This window comes from Dipodomys ordii, unplaced genomic scaffold, assembly GCF_000151885.1.
Source record: "Dipodomys ordii isolate 6190 unplaced genomic scaffold, Dord_2.0 Scaffold49, whole genome shotgun sequence".
Taxonomy (NCBI): Eukaryota; Metazoa; Chordata; class Mammalia; order Rodentia; family Heteromyidae; genus Dipodomys; species Dipodomys ordii.
In genome coordinates this window covers 9,331,928-9,349,140 of record NW_012267265.1, presented here as the reverse complement: position 1 = coordinate 9,349,140, position 17,213 = coordinate 9,331,928, and the positions used below count along the sequence as shown (strand labels likewise).

General features: G+C 35.0%; 1 protein-coding gene across 1 annotated transcript in view; it reads right to left on the bottom strand.

Annotated features, from left to right (window-relative positions):
• Nucleotides 1-17,213, bottom strand: part of LOC105988478 (chromosome unknown open reading frame, human C4orf22) — a 554,842-nt gene that overhangs the window by 66,879 nt on the left and 470,750 nt on the right. Inside the window, exon 4 of the mRNA XM_013020104.1 lies at nt 5,535-5,677. Coding sequence (XP_012875558.1) covers nt 5,535-5,677 — 143 coding nt within the window. The remainder of the gene's footprint in view (nt 1-5,534; nt 5,678-17,213) is intronic.

Below are 17,213 nucleotides of genomic sequence, written 5' to 3'. Positions count from 1 at the left end.
GGAGGCTACAATGCTTGATAAGAAATGTACTCATTATCTTGCCCATGTAATTGTAACTCCTCTGTACAGTATTTTCACAATAAAAAAAAAAAGAATGTACTCATGGGGCTGGGAAGGTGGCTCAGTGGTAGAGCGCTTGCCTTGCATGCATGAGGCCTTGGGTTCGATTCCTCAGCACCACATAAGTAAAAGAACAAAGCCAGAAGTGGCACTGTGGCTCAAGTGGTAGAGCACTAGCCTTGAGGTGAAGAGCTGAGGGACAGTGCCCAGGCCCAGAGTTCAGGCCCCATGACCGGATCCCCCCCCCCAAAAAAAGAAATGTACTCATTACTTTGCTCATGTTTTCACAATAAAGAAACATTAATGAAAAAAGATAGAAAACATTAAATATATAGAGAACAGCAGTGTAGTAAAATGTCTAAGAACTTGAGAATTTATTTACGCTCATTATATTTTGTAAGCTTTATCAAGTGGCTTGGCTTCTCTCAGCTGGTAAGAACAATGCCTTTGTGCTATATCACAATATATTATAATATTATAATATAGTATATCACAGATATATACTATATATATTATAGATATTTACAAATATATATATTACAGTTATATACTATATACAGATACATACAGTATATATACTATACCTGTAATATATATCTATGAAAAACTGTAATATCACAGATATATATACTACTACAGTTATATATATACACATATAAATATATACTATATTACAATGTTATATAGATAGATATAATATATTATAATGTTGTAGGGAAATGTGAAGGAACTTGGCAAACTATAATGTTTCTGTCCATAAGTTGTTCCAATGTATCTTGAGAAGGATTTGGGCCTGAAAATTCTGGTCAAGATAGAATCTGGGTTGACAAGTTGATCAAGTTCTAAGGCACCTTTCCACTGCTGCATTTCAAAATAGTTGCAGCTGTCTTTCCACATTTATATATTTTTCCACAGTAAAATTGAATGACTGAATTCTAATCATATAAATGTCTTTTTCTACACAGCATAAAACAGTATGCCAAAAAGGTAAGGAAATGGAATGAGTTTTATAAAAATCGTACTTTAAAAATATTTGCTTTAGTTATGAGTTGCACCAAGTATGGAGCTATGTTTAACAAGGGTATATTCCCCACCTCCTGACAACTGACTAACTGCCATATGCAATATTAACTCAAATAAGTTCAAAGGATCGAGTGAAAAGGCAAAACTGTAATACTCTGTAACAGTGTCTATGACCTCCAAAAGATGATTTATTAAAGAAAACCTAAAAGCTCAAACTGCAAGAAAAGATTAAAATATATTAGCTTGGCTATTAAAACTTATATGAAAATAAAGGATATGAAAGATGATATTTCTGGCACATATAAGATAGAAAATATTAAATAATATTCATAATAAAAAAGATCCTTACAATTCACTAGAGGCAGAATATTCCAGCTTTTAAAATGAGGGAAAATGTTAATAGATTACTCACAGAAATAAAATCTGACCAGCCCACCAAAGATGTCCAAGCTTATTAGTAACCATGGAAATGGAAATTTAAACCATAACGATAGATCATTTATACTTACACTTCCCACAATGGGAAATTTTTTAATGTTTATTTATTTTAGACCCAACCAATGGATAGACCAATTACTTGATAGTATTCTTAAGAATATGCACTAATCATGAAGCTGAGATCTGAGGATCACAGTTCAAGGTTAGCCCAGCAGAAAAGCCCATGAGACTCTTATCTCTAATTAACTTCCTAAAAAGCCAGAAATGGAGCTGTGGCTTAAGTGGTAGAGTGCTAACCTGGAGCACAAGAACAAGGGACAGCACCCAGGCCCTAAGTTCCATCCCCAGGACTGGCGCACACACACACACACACACACACACACACACACACACACAAAGTGACAAAGGCCCCAAAGAGTAGCAAAGAAGAGTGAAGAAAAGACTCATTCAACGTAGTCATGATTTTCCACGCTGAATTGATGAAGAAATATGACAGTCACGTTATCACATTTTATTTCTATACATTTTCCAAGAGATTTTTAGCATGCTCTTACTATCCACTCAAATTCCAGTCTGATTATTTCATCCAAGTGACTGGAATCTGTGAGATGTTGTTGACATTGTCTATGGTTCTAATATGGCGTGAATCTATTGAAAGGCTGGTCCTCAGTGGGGTGGGGTGGAGGAGGTGGCAGCTTTAGGACATAGGTTAAAGTGGAAGCTAATGAGTTTTTTTTAATTGCTGTTCTTGGGGTTAATGAACATATGTCTCTCACATGAGTTAGTTCTTGTGAGAATATATGATGGCAACATAAGGCTGCCCAACCAGGTTGGCCCTTTCTGCACATGGTCATTTCTCTTTGTGCTTCTCTGCCATTTTGGATGCATGTCATAGTGACCTCACCAGAGAAGGGATGAATGAATGTGCTCAGTCTTCAACTTCCAGCCTTCAAATTTGTGAGCTAATTAAAACCTTGTCTTTATAAAGTAACTCAGTCTTGGGTATTATTGTTATATCCAAAGAAAACAGACCAAGACAATGTTGGGGTACTTGCCAACTTAGAAATCACTTGCCAGGGTTTGATGCTATGGGTTTTGTTGTTGTTGTTGTTGTTGTATGCTTAGCAATGTGATTCCAGTAATGTCAAGTCCCCATGTAAACTATCTGGGTACAGCTGTATGTAACATTTGTAATCTTATTCTTTCAGAATAAGACTTTTACTTAGGTAGCATCCTGGCTCCTGACATCCCTGAAGCAAGAGATGTAAGCAAGTGACATGCCTCAAAATTGTGTGTGTCGACTATGTTTATCATAACATTAGTCACCATAGCTAAGATATGGAACCAACCCAGATGCCCCTCAGTAAATGAATGGATCAAGAAAATGTGGTGTGTGTGTGTGTATTTAATGGAATTCTATGCTTCCATCAGAAAGAACAACACTGCCCCATTTGTTAGGAAATGGAAAGACTTGGAAAACATCATATTAAGTGAAGTAACTCAGTCCCAAAGAAATTTAGGTCCCATGGTTTCCCTTATTTGCAATAATTAGTATTCATATAGGATAATTTTATCAGATGAGATGAAAAGCTCAAAAGTCATGTGCATATGACCATATAAGATGATGCTAAGTGAAATGAACTCCAAGATATGGACTCAAAAGGTCTGTCTCTATTGTTATTGTTTTAAACGTACCATGTGATTTCATTTTGTTATTGTTGTAGTAGTTTCCTTTGTAGGTTCTTTCCCCTATGGGATATCCCATATACTTGATTTTGGTACCCCATATTTTGTATATACAATATGTCTAATCTGGGGAGGAGAAAGGGAATAACAAAATGCTGACACAAGGACACAGGATGATTCATTGCAACAAGGATACCCACAGGATAGTATATTGGAAACAAACTTTACAACCTCAGTTGGAGAGGGGGGGGAAGGGGGGATGGGGTAGGATGGGGAGGAGTGTGGGAGGTGGGGGAGGGAAGGGATAGTGAGACAACACCAAGGAAGGGATTGGAAAACAATGATCGACAAGTAATGTATTCATTGCCTTACTCATGTAACTGTAATGCATCTTTACAATATAAAATCAAATTTTTAAAAAGTATGTGTGTGTGTGTGTGTGTGTGTGTGTGTGTGTGTATGAAGGTAGCAGAAGGAAGTGAGCTCACAGGCAGAAGAGAAAATGGTGATAATTATGAAATGGTAAGTCTATTCCGATCTGGAGCCCCTAGAACTGTTGTTTGTATCCTCTCCTGGGTCAAGGAAGAAGGGAATCTGTTTAATTCATGTAAAAATCCAAAAACCTAAAGCGAATCCACTCACAGATGACTTGTGAGTTTGATGAATAAAATGGAATCATTTAGGAAATAATGCAATGGTGTCCTTGAACCCAGATGTCTGGCTCCACACATGAGAGTTTTGAGCTGATGAGAACACGTGTGGACTTGCTATGCCCAGGCCCTTAAAAAGCAGCAAAGAACTAGTGCCCCTGTAATCCTACCTACTCAGGAGGCTAAGTTCTGAGGATGGAGGTCAGAAGCCAGCCCAGGCAGGAAAGCTCATGAAACTTTTACCTTCAAATTGGCCACCAACAAGCCATATATGTTGGCTCAAATGGTAAAGTACCAGCCTTGAGCAAATAAGCTCAGGGGCAATGCCCAGGTCCTGAGTTCAAGCCCCATGACCAGCACCAAAAACACAAGTTACCAAAGATAAGGCCAATTTCAAGATTGTGCAAATGAAAGATCTAAGTGCTTCTAATCTGAACCTTTTCCTGCAAGGAATGGAAAAATGTTTTTTAATATCACCTATTGGGAAAGATAAGTGTTAACCTGAGCATTCATACACATTACCCCTTGTGGTTACAAACTTGTATAACTACTTTGAGAAATAATTTGATACTTCTTGTGTGCACTTGTGTAATTCTACTACTTGTATAATTCTACTTTTACTTTTGTTTTATATACCAAGGAAGTAAATAAATTGAATAAGATACCAAGGTAATCAAATCAAATAAGTGATGAGGAAGAATTCTTGTATGGAAAAATTCTAGCTAAAGTACAAGATAAATGATTGAAATTTTATAAAAACCAACTTTACTAAAATATTTAAGTAGCTTTCATGAATAAATGTTAAAATTATTGGGTAAAATGTGAGGTTATACCAATAAAGTCTTTAGGCTGATTCTATTTGCATAATACTGATCAAAATGAGGAGATATAAAATCGGAGCAATAGGGAATATTAGATCACATATTAAAATTTCCTATTTAGGGAAAACTTTATTTGTTCCAGTCATTTCACAGGAAATAAAGATATAAAGCTAGATTATAAAAAGACTTATGAGACTATCAGTCAAATTGAGGCTGTAAGACACCTGAAATATCTCATATTTCAAACTAGAGAAACAAAGGTTTCTCTAAGAAACCTCAGTAGCTTATCCAGATGACAGTGAAAGACTCTTTAATCCTAGCCACTCAGGAGGTTAATATCTGAGAATCACAGCTTGGAATTAGGGCAGCTAGACCAATCTGCAACATTCTTATCTCCAATTAACAGTAAGCAGCTGAAAGTAGAGGCGTGACTCAAGTGATAGAGCGCCAGCCATCGAGCTCTGCTAGGTGCCCTGAATTCAAGCCACAGATACAGGAAAGGAAAACATTTAGAAGTAAAGAAAAATTAGAAATAGTTAGTATAGGAGGGAAAGAATTGTTATAAAGTGAAACAGATGAATAAGAAACTCTTATTTGGGTTTTGATTGATCAACCATTTGAGACAACTAGTGAGAAATGAAAAAGGGAAAATTAGTTATGAGATGACATTAAACAAAAGTTATTTTAGATTGCTAGAGGGGGAAAATACATCTGTATTTATTGTCAAATTAATAACAAAAAACGGCTAATCATATTCTATTTCTACTACATAGCATTCTAGGTACAAAGTAGACTAAAACTTAAAAAAAAACCTTATTCTCTTTCCTTTAAGTTGCAAGGTTTGCGTATAGTTTACCTCAAATCTGTGGTCCTTGGAAGAAGTCTTTTTTTCCCGCTAAAGTAGACTTCGAAATCTTCATTCTTGAGTCTGTGGGCATAATCGATGTAACCCGATATCTCTTGCCCATGAGTATTTTTGTCACGAATGAAGATCACAGACTGGCGATTGCATAGAAGAACAAAGAATGGAGGGAGACAAAAGTCATGTTAGTACATTATATTTGATAATAAAAATTACAGCTATTGACAATTGTATTCATCAAGGCTATTTCCAATGACTTTGTTTTAACTTTACAATGATTCTATCAGGTAGATACAACCATTTTTTCCAGCAGGTAAAGAAACATAAAAATTAGCGCAGTGTGCAATAAGATATATTTATAGCAATTTTATGCAGTAACACCAATAAATAACTTATAAAACCCTTTCTAAGAAGATATTGTTTGGAATAGATTAATTTAGTTTCTTTGTGTGCAAGTCCTGGGGCTTGAACTCAGGGCCTCAGCGCTGTCCTTGAGCTCTTTTGCTCAAAGTTTGCACTCTACAATTTGTGCCAATTGTAGAGTCCAATTCTGGCTTTTTAATGGCTAACTGGAGATCAGTTTCATAGACTTTCCTGACTGGGCTGGTTTCAAACTGTGATCTTCAAATATTAGCCTCTTGAGTAGTTAGAATTACAGGTATAAGCCACTGGCACTCCATTTGTCTTCTTTTTGATCATCAGTTTCTCCATGTGAAATGTTGAGTCAGTCAGTCTCACAACTAGCAAGTGGCAAATGGGAAATTTAAACCTAGGCTTGTATTTGTGGTCCTATTGCGTTCTTCTACCAGTTGAACCATTGTATATTTTCTCTAATAGAGTTACATGTAGAGTACCTTTCATCTCACTATTACGAGAATCAAATGCCCTTTACAAAACTCCACAAATAAAAATTAGGATAATTGTATCCTTCAAAATATTTCTCTTTCATAGTAATTACTTTACAAATATCATTAAGCACCTCCTACATTTTCTGGCATTTTTGTGAAATAATGCAGTAATAACCAATACTGCTAAATTACAGAGCCCCAGAACTTATGGCCTGGTGGAAAGACATAGACAACATGTGTAAAACAATGAGTATTCCCCATGAATGAAAGCTGTGATATAGCAGTGGAGAACATGATTAGCTACAGAATAAATTGATAGTAAGCATTTATTTATTTATTTATTTATATTTGTCAATTCTGAGGCTTGAACTGTAGGCCTGGACAATGTCTTTCAGCTCTTTTTTTTTAATTGTGAGAATACCGTACAGAAGGATTAAAATTATATGAGCAAGGTAATGAGTACATTTCTTATCAAGCATTGTTGCCTCCTCCTTTGTTTCCCCTTCCCATCCCTTCCAAACTGCCCCTTCCAAACCACCCCCCCCACCACTCCCTTGCATCAAAGTTGTAAAGTTTGGTTTTCCACATGACTCTTGTACATCTCATTGTTGCAATGGGTCCACCTATATCCCTATTTAAACAATTTGTTTTTCCTTCCCCTCCACAAATTAACATCAAATACAGTGAAAACAGGGGTTATACCATGGGGGTGGGACATACAAAGCAACAAGGAAATAATCTTATAAATATGTTAGAAACAATAGCAAGAAAGAAAAAACATTTGAATCCTTCTCTTGGGGTTCATTTTGCCTAACATCAACTTATCTGAATGTTTCTGCTTGTCTCAGACATATATTAGTTATGGCAAATAAGGGAAACCATGGGACCTATGTTTCTTTGGGCCTGGCTTACTTCACTTAATATAACTTTTTTCCAAGTCTTTCCATTTCCTAACAAATGGGGCAAGGTCATTCTTTCTGATGGAGGCATAGAATTCCATTGTGTACATATTCTTGTACATTTTCTTGATCCATTCATCTACTGAGGGGCATCTGGGTTGGTTCCATATCTTAGCTATGGTGAATAATGCTGCAATAAGCATAGTTGTGCTGGTAGTTTTAGTATAGTCTTGTTTGTGATCATTTGGGTAAATGCCCAAAAGTGGGATTGCTGGGTCATAGGGGAGCTCTATGTGGAGTCTTTTGAGGATCCTCCATACTACTTACCAAAGTGGTTGAACAAGTTTACACTCCCACCAACAATGCTAGGCTAATACTCTACCACTTGAGCCACAGAGCTAGTTTCTGCTTTTTGTGTGACTTAATTGGAGATAAAGAGTCTCACAGACTTTCTACCCTAGGCTGGCTTCCAACCGTGATCCTCAGATCTCTGCCTACTAAGTAGCTAGGGAACACATGAGCCGGAAGTGCCCATGTGTAAAGTGTTAATTTAGGCATTAAGAAAAGACCTCAAATGGTCAAGACTGTAGGAATGAGCAGAATAGGAGGCTCATGAAAACGGCTTAGGTAGGACAAAGAAAGAAAGAGGCAACAAGGAAACATATTTGGGAGAAATGCCATTTATCTCAAGTTCTAAGGAAAAAAGAAAAACAAAACCAATAAATAACCTACAAACAGGAAATGTTCATATACTTATTTTCAAGTAGAGATCGAATTTTGGAAATTCATATTCTATATTTAGGAGATCCCCTGAGGCTTTCTTTTTCTCTCCAGCAATCACTGGATCGTTACTTGTTTAGTGTTTGGGGCTTTCAAATAAGAAGCATTGATACAGGTGACTAAATGCCAGAGCTTCCAAAAGAGTGAAGTTGGGAATTTGAGGGGATTAGTTTTTTCCCACACTGAATCTAAGAAGACATGTTGCTAACAATATCTTAATTGAACAAACAGTGATATAACAGACACAATTTCTAATGTGTTGTTATGTTACCAACATGTTTCATATTGCCTGTCAGTTTGACACGAGGTGTGGCAAATACTGTGCTGAGAAGGATTCCAAGGTAGCTTCTTGTTTTAAATGGACAAAATACAGTGGGTTAATTATAAATCTCATAGACATGGCAGGAGGAGGAACAAATATTTGTTAGTCCTCTGTTGAGTCTTTTTTTTTCCCTCTGGGGTCCGGTAGTGGGGCCTGAACTCTGGGCCTGGGCGCTGTCCCTCAGCTCTTCAGCTCAAGGCTAGTGCTCTACCACTTGAGCCACAGCACCACTTCCGGCTTTTTTCTTTTTGCTTATGTGGTGCTGAGGAATCGAACCCAGGGCCTCATGCACGCAAGGCAAGCGCTCTACCACTGAGCCACCTTCCCAGCCCCTGTGTTGAATCTTATGTAGACTTCAATTCTCAGTCCTCATTATTCCCACATATCTCCATGTCATTAAATTCAAAGAGATTTCAATTTTCATTTTCTGTAGCACAAATTCTTATTTATTTATTGTGAAAATACTGTACAGAAGGGTTACAATTACATGGACAAGATAATGAGTACATTTCTTATCAAGCATTGTTGCTTCTTCCTTTGTTTCCCCTTCCCACCCCTCCCCATCCTCTCTCCCCCACACAATTCTCCTCCCCCCCACCAAAGTTGTAAAGTTCGTTTAGACATAACGACTTGTACGTCTCATTGTGCAATGGTCCACCTGTATCCCTATTTAAACGATTTGTTTTTTCCCTTCCCTTCCACAAATTATACCGACATCAAATACAGTGAAAGCAGGGGTTATACTGTGGGGGAGAGATAGACAAAGCAACAAAGAAATAATCTTATAATAATCTTATAAATGTGTAGCACAAATTCTAAGTGAACAGTAATTCATGGACTTTTATTTTCTTTACTTTTGGCAACACTGAGATTTAAACTAAGGAACTCAAATTTGCTTGGTTTTCTGCCATTCAACCAAGCCTCCAGTCCATAAAGAAGTACTGCTTATTGATTTTTCATAGATTAGTCAGTGCCAAGCTGGTTGGGAAAGTATATGAGGGTCTTAACAAATTGTTTGTTTAAATTCCTAACACTAGGTTAACATTGACTGTCTCTATCATTATCTTCTAGATTAAGCAGATAATCAGTGCATTGATATAAACATATAAATAAAATTTAACAAAGGTTTTTAAAAGAATTGGAAAAGACAAGCCTGAATGCTTTGTGTTAATCTTAAGAAAGTAAATAAGCATATTTACTCTTGAATGTTCTTATGAAAAAAATGCCTGATAAACTTAGATTACATATGTTCCATTAGCTTCATTATCATGTTATTATACATATATACCTCTGTGTGTGTGTGTGTGTGTGTGTGTATGTGTGTGTGTGTGTGTGTGTGTGTGTGCACATGCGCGCGCACATGTGTTTGAAAACCTTCATGGCAGTTAACCTCCCTTTATGTGGAGATCTATTATTTCCAATCTTACTTTCCCACCCTTTTAAGACTTCAGTGTCTGCCATGTGGTTTTTGTGAATCTTGAGCCTTTCTAACTAGAAAAGCTCAAGTGAGGCTCAATTGCATATAAATATAGAGTCCTTCTAAGTTTACTGAATATTTTGGGGCAAGTCACTCAGAGTCACAAGACTGCTTCTGTATTTGCAAGTCTGATACTCCTGAGCAGGCTTCTAAAAAATCTAGAAAGTGTCTGTGATAAACAAAACAAGACAAAACTAAACCAAATAAACCACCAAAATCCTGCATTTCCTTAGTTCAGTCACCTAGCAAATCTCTCTTCATTTTGTTTTTTGTTTTGTTTTCTTTCTTGTGTTTTTTCAGCAAAGAGGTAGAGAAACAGCATGATTCCATTCTTTTGTTTGCCTGGCACTGTTCAACTCATATTTTGGTATTCACATCCTAAAAGTGAAATTGTAAGCACCATACTAATATCCCAGTACTGTTTATTTTTTAATGGAAATTCTCATGGCTAAATGAGAATTTCTTTAATTTCTACAATTTCTTTATATATATTTATTGTAAAAGTGTTGTACAGAGGGGTTACAGTTGCATGAGTAGGTTAATGAGTACATTTCACAGTAAGCATTGTTACCTCTTCCTTTGTTTTCCCCCTACCATCACTTCCTTCCCCACCTCCCCAACTCCTCCCACCCCCACCACCCCTACAATTTCTTTAATTTCAAGATGAGAAAACTCAATTTCCTTTATACAAATCTGCTCAAGGTAGCTAAAAATTCCTGTGTTCTTATCTTTTCTAGAATGGTCATATACATGCAAAAATAAATTTAAAGGGTGTTTTAATTAAATAAAATATATTTGTTAAGAATACCTTCTCCATGAAAATGTTTCTTAATCACTTGTTTAAAATTTTAATTAGAACTAATGAGGTTGATAATTAGAGATGAATAAATTATCAAGGTATTCTAACTTAACATTTAACTTATGAGTACATCATTATAAATGCACAGCCTGTGTTTACAAGGTTAGAAGAGTTGATGATAAGGAGATATAATTCAAGAGAAAAGGCAATAGTTATAACAAAATATAGTGTAGGTGAAATCTTAATGTTTCATTTATTTTGTATGTTGTGATTTGAGAATTACAAAGAAATTAATCAACACTCTTGATTAATTTAGCATGCATTTTTCTCCACGTGAACAATAATGACTGCAACTATAAATAGTTTGTTATACTTAAGAGGCCCTTATATTTGGAGTGAATAATAAGGAGCTCTCAAAAGTTCTGTAATATGTAGATGACATAATTACCCTTATTTTTATAAATATAGCATCTGAAAGCATTGAGTTTCAGCAGCTCCCCAAAGGTATGTAGCTACAGTGGAATACCTATACTCACACCCATGTTGATTCAGTGTAAAGTGAACAAATAGACCTGTTTTCAAGTGCTAGCTTTGCCATCTAGTTTTTGTGCAAATCAGATGAGCTCTTTTACCTATTATTATTATTATATAGTTGAACAAATAGGTTTCAATTCCATAAGTCAGGTTATGAGTATAATTCCTATTGATTTTTCTCCAATTTTCTTCCTCCTATCCTTAACTTCATTATGTAGTTCAATTTTCATATAATGTTCATTTAATATAATGACTTCATTCACTCACTCCTTCCATTTACACTTTTTTGTACAGTTTTTACTGTAAAAATGCTGTACAAAGGGGTTACAGTTACATGAGCAAGGTAATGAGTACATTTTGTATTGAGCATTGTTACCTCCTCCTTTGTTGTTCCCCTACCATCCCTTCCCTCCCACCTCCACAACTACCCCTAGTTGTAAAATTCGTTTTCAACATGGTGTTTTGTACATCTCATTGTTACAATGGGTCAACCTGTATCCTTATTTAAGCATTTTGTTTTTTCCCTTCCCCTCCCTGAATTAGAGAAGTGTATATACAAGATGCAGGGCATCGACATCAAATACAGTGAAAACAGGGGTCAGAAAAAGGCCAAAAGCTATGTACATATGACCCTATAAGATGATGTTTAGTGAAATGAACCCCATGATAGAGACACAAATATCTTTTTCTCTTTCTTGCTATTGTTTCTAACGTATTTTTAATGTACCATGTGATTTTTTTTGTTGCTTTGTATGTTCCTTCCATTTACACTTTTTAAGATTAAGCTTCCTTTATTACAAAGTGGTTCTAACACTATCCCTAAGAGCACTATTTTTAAGCACTAAACACGGCCAAACACACAGTAGATTTCAGCAAGTGGTATCTATTGATGTTTAAAAGCTGCACCACTCTTGATATTGTGGTTATGTTATGTTGACCCTTTGGTTAGTGCCTTAGGAACAAGGAATATGAAATCATGTCAGAATTTATCTGCCTAGTTGTTTATAGTTATATTTAGCTTGAAGTACATGGTTCATTTGCTTAACCATCTAACTAAAACTTTGGATATATTTTGTAATTAAAATTAAAACAGACTGTTTAGGCATTATTGATGATATGCCTGGTAGATTTAATTGGCAATAAAGCCATAATTCTTGTACCTAGCATGGAGTCTTTTCAAGACTGAGTTTTAATTTTAACCTAAAAGCAACATAGTTTAATCACTGAGAGCTCAGTTATTTGAAGCACTCTGCTGTTTTAAGAATAGTTGAAAGATGTTAGAAATAATTGTTTAGGCTTCTCTAATAATATTTTCTTTTATGAAAGCTATGTTGAGGTTTAATTTACATACAAGGCAGTTAAGCGTACAGCTTAATGTCTTTTAGTAAATTTATACAGCTGATGAACACAATGTCATTTTAGAATATTTCTATCAACCCAAGGAGATCCCTGATGAACATTGGCAGTCATTTATATTCCCACCCCAGCCTCAGGCAATCACTAATCAATTTTCTGTCTCTATAGATGAAGTTTTCTTCATTTTCATATAAATGAAATCATATAATATATACCCCTTTTCATTCTAATAACAGTATTTATTACAGTTTCCCAAAAGATAAATGAAAACTGTATTTTAGAAGTCTCTTCTAAATAATGTTATATAAAAGAGAAAATTCTAGAATGCACAAGTTCCTTAAAGTCTTTTAATCTTTCCTAGAATAAGTCAAGATATAACAAAAATGTATTAAAAATCTTAAATATCTCATTTGAGGTTGTATATTAGACTTACATTTCTTAGCAACATAATCCAAAAACACTAGTTGTATTAAATCACTAAAACAAGAATACAGCAAAAATGAAATAAAAAGCCTATAAAAACCATAAGTTGAAAAATACCAGTATATATTTATTCCCAATATTGAGCTGGAGGCTCAGATACTAAGGAGCATGTGGAATCTAAGATTTCATTGAGAGAGTCTGTGATATCAAAGTGAACCAATTGAAGTAGAAAAAGACTCAGAATAAATACTTAGGTCCTCATGACTTCTTGTAAGTTGGAAAAAGATGAATTAGAGTAAAACTAAGAGCATTAATATATCATTTAAATAGTTGGCTGCTTGTCTTTTCCCAGAAGTAGATTAAAATACAAATTTATAAACTTGTAATGAATTGACTACATGAGTTGCCTGATTTTCCTTGCCAAATACTAATGAGGAGATATAAACCTGATACACTGAAATGGGATTTTGATGACAGGGAAGCGTAAGTCACAAAAACAACAACAAGCAAAGCATATTAAGCAGAGAGTTGGAGTGGTAAAATGGAAAATATCCATTTTGGGGAAATGAGAGCTGTCAAACAAAGCTAAGTTTCTGGTCTTCCCTTCTGAAATTCTCACTTTAACTGTGCTCATAGAGAATTGAGAGAATGTTATCTGCTATGATATGATTTCAGTATTCTGGAAGGCCCTTATATATACATTTAGGGAAAGTATTCATTTCCAAAGAAAAATAATTTTTCAGATGGAGTCATTACTTTGGGAACCAATGTATGTTTGCAACATTTCTATAGATCTGTCAGTATAACTCTTTGAAACTAGTTATTTTGTAAAATGTCTATAATATTTTAAATTGCATCTTCTTGTTCAATTTCAGTTGGATATTTTCAGTGTTTTTACCAGAGCTATGTATAAGACAGATCTTTGCCTTTTTTCCCCTTGGTGCCTTAGATGGAAACTAGAATATTTTTTCTATGACTTGTTGATGCAGGGAAAAATTATTGATCTTTTCTGGTTGCTCTTTTCTTGGTTGGAAGAGCTACCAAACATCATTGCAAAAAGGGTCAAGAACTGTGGCAATTTTACAATCAATAACAACTTACTACAAAGAACTAAGAGTGCTATGTGTAGCTGGCTTGCTCATTTTGCAATAGTTGGGGATTTGATTCCTAAAGTAGTCATTGACTTTACTTTTTCTCTCCTAGTTTAAAATGGATATATGTCCATTTTACAAATGGCTAAGATAACTTTTTCCTGTTTATATGATTTGTATTACCTATGATGATAGGAATGATTTAAGAATGTCTGGTCCCACCATTAGTATCTGGAAGGTTCTGTAAGTTTTAATGAATGAAAATAAAGGCTCTAAAGTACTATAAAGGAGAAAATGAAATCATTACTGTATGAAACTAATATTTTGTTTAGAAAATACCAGTCATTGAATAAAAACACTTGACAGAGTTCAATTTATCAATTCAACAAAAACATAGCCACACAAAATAAAGCTTTATTTCTGAACTAGAAATTATTACAGAGAAGTAATCTTAATTTGTATGTGCCTTTTGCTAAAATTATATTTACCAAATATTTTTGCTAAAATCTTTTCTAAAAGTATAAATCTTAAAAATCTTGCTAAAATATCTTTAAATTTTTCTTGTTGAAATCAAAGAAAAGTTGAATAAATGGGATTGCATGTATTGCAGAGTCTCTGCATGGCAAAGGACATAGCTAGCAAGATGAACAGAAAACCCACTTATTGGGAGGAGATCTTCACTAGTCATACATCGCACAAGGGTCTCATATCTAAAATATACTTAGTAAACCGCCCAACAACAAATGCTCAAAGAAACAACTGCCCAATAAATAACTGGGCTAAAGACTTAAAGAGAAACTTCTCCGAAGAGGAAATGAGAATGGCCAACAGACACAGGAAGAAATGCTCAACTTCTCTAGCCATAAAAGAAATGCAAATCAAAACAACATTGAGATTCTACCTCATCCCAGTTAGAATGGCTATAATCAAGAAATCTAATCACAACAGAGGCTGGAGGGGATGTGGCCAAAAGGTAACTCTACTGCATTGTTGGTGGGAGTGTAAATTTGTTCAACCACTTTGGAAACCAATATGGAGGTTTCTAAAAAGACTCCACATAAAGCTCCCCTATGACCCAGCAATCCCACTTTTGGGCATTTACCCAAACAATCACAAACAAGACCATACTAAAGCTACCAGCACAACTATGTTTATCGCAGCATTATTTACCATAACTAAGATATGGAACCAAACCAGATGCCCCTCAGTAGATGAATAGATCAAGCAAATGTGGTATATTTATATATATGTGTGTATATATATATATATATATCACAAATATATATGGAGGCATAGAATTCCATTATATATATATATATACACCATATATATATATATACACCATATATATATATATACACTATATATATATACACATATATAATGGAATTCTATGCCTCCATCAGAAAGAATGGCATTGCTCCATTTGTTAGGAAATGGAAAGACATGGAAAAAATTATATTAAGTGAAGTAAGCCAGGCCCAAGACACATAAGTCCCATGGTTTCCCTTATTTGCAGTAACTAGTACATGTGTAGGGCAAGCAGAAACGGTCAAAAGCTATGTACATATGACCATATAAGATGACGTTAAGTGAAATGAACCCCAAAATAGGGACACAAATATCTTTTTTTCTTTCTTGCTATTGTTTCTAATGTATATATGATGTACCATGTGATATTTTTGTTGCTTTGTATGTCCTTCCCCCATGGTTTAACCCTTGTTTTCAGTGTATTTGATTCCGGTACCCTGCATCTTGTATATACATTTTCCTAATTTGGAGAGGGGAAGGGAAATAAGAAAATCCTGAAACTAGGAAAAATTTTTCTTGTTGAAGAAAATTTACTATAAAATAAATATAATGAAATTATAAGCAAAATATCAAAGGAATAGTTCTGATTACTTAAAGTGTTATCATAAATGATTAAGAATAATAATTTTTAAAAATTAGAATAAGCAGTATAAGTTGAATTATTGGATATAATAAGTTATAATAAATATACTATTACTGGTGGTACATAATAAAAATATTTTAAAAATATGCTCATGTACACAATTGAGTATGTATGAAATATAAATACTTTTGAATAGAGAATAATTTCTGCAATGACTACCCTTCCCTTAATTCACAATGCTTGTCTTTGAGCATGTACTTCTCCTTCTCCCTCCCTCCATCTTTTCTTCCCTTCCTACTTTTCCTATCTTTTTGGTGCTGGTCCTGGGGCTTTAACTCAGGGTGTGTGCACTGTCTCAGAGCTTTTTGCTGAAGTCAAGCATTCTACTACATGAGCCACAGCTCCAGTTTCATTTTTTTTTCTGGTTAATTGGAGATGTCTCACAGATTTTCTTGCCCTGGCTGGTTTCAAACCACAGTCCTCAGATCTCAGCCTCCTGAATAGTGAGCATTACAAAAGTGAGTCACCCCAGTGCCTAGCTCAAGCATGCCACTTCCTGATCTTTATATCTTTTCTTTTCTTTTTTTTTCTTCATGCATTTTTATGTTATTACAGAGGTGATGTATAGAGATGTTACAGTTACATAAGTGAGGTAATGAGTACATTTCTTTCTGGACACTGTCACCTCAATTCTTCTCTCTCCCAGTTTTGCTTCTGTCCTTACCCACAAGTTGTACAGTTCATTTTCAGCATAGTGTACAGTGAATGTAACTGCTGCATTTGTTTACCCTTTGTTTCTCCATTTCTGTGCCCCGCCTTGCTCTCCAAAGACAGATAAATGAATAAACATGACAAAAAGAAAACAGAAATGAAGAAAAAAACCTTTAGTTTCCATCTCTTGGAGTCCAGTTCAATAAATATATTTTACCCAGTCATCTGCAAGTAGACATTGCACCTTTGTGTTCCTCTCATAAGCATATCCTCTTTTGGTGTCACTGTCAGTGAATGCCTAGAGACCTGTACAATTTATCCTGCCAGTGTATTGTAGATATAGCTTCTGCATGAGAGAAAAATGTCTCTGAGTTTAGCTTATCTCACTTAACTTGATTTGTTTTAGGTCCATCCATCTTCCTGCAAATGGCATGTTATTATTCTAATGGTTGGGTAAAATTAAATTTTGTACAGGTCCCATAGTTTTTTGATCCGTTCATCTATTGTAGGACATTTGAGTTGTTATCACTATCTTCTTA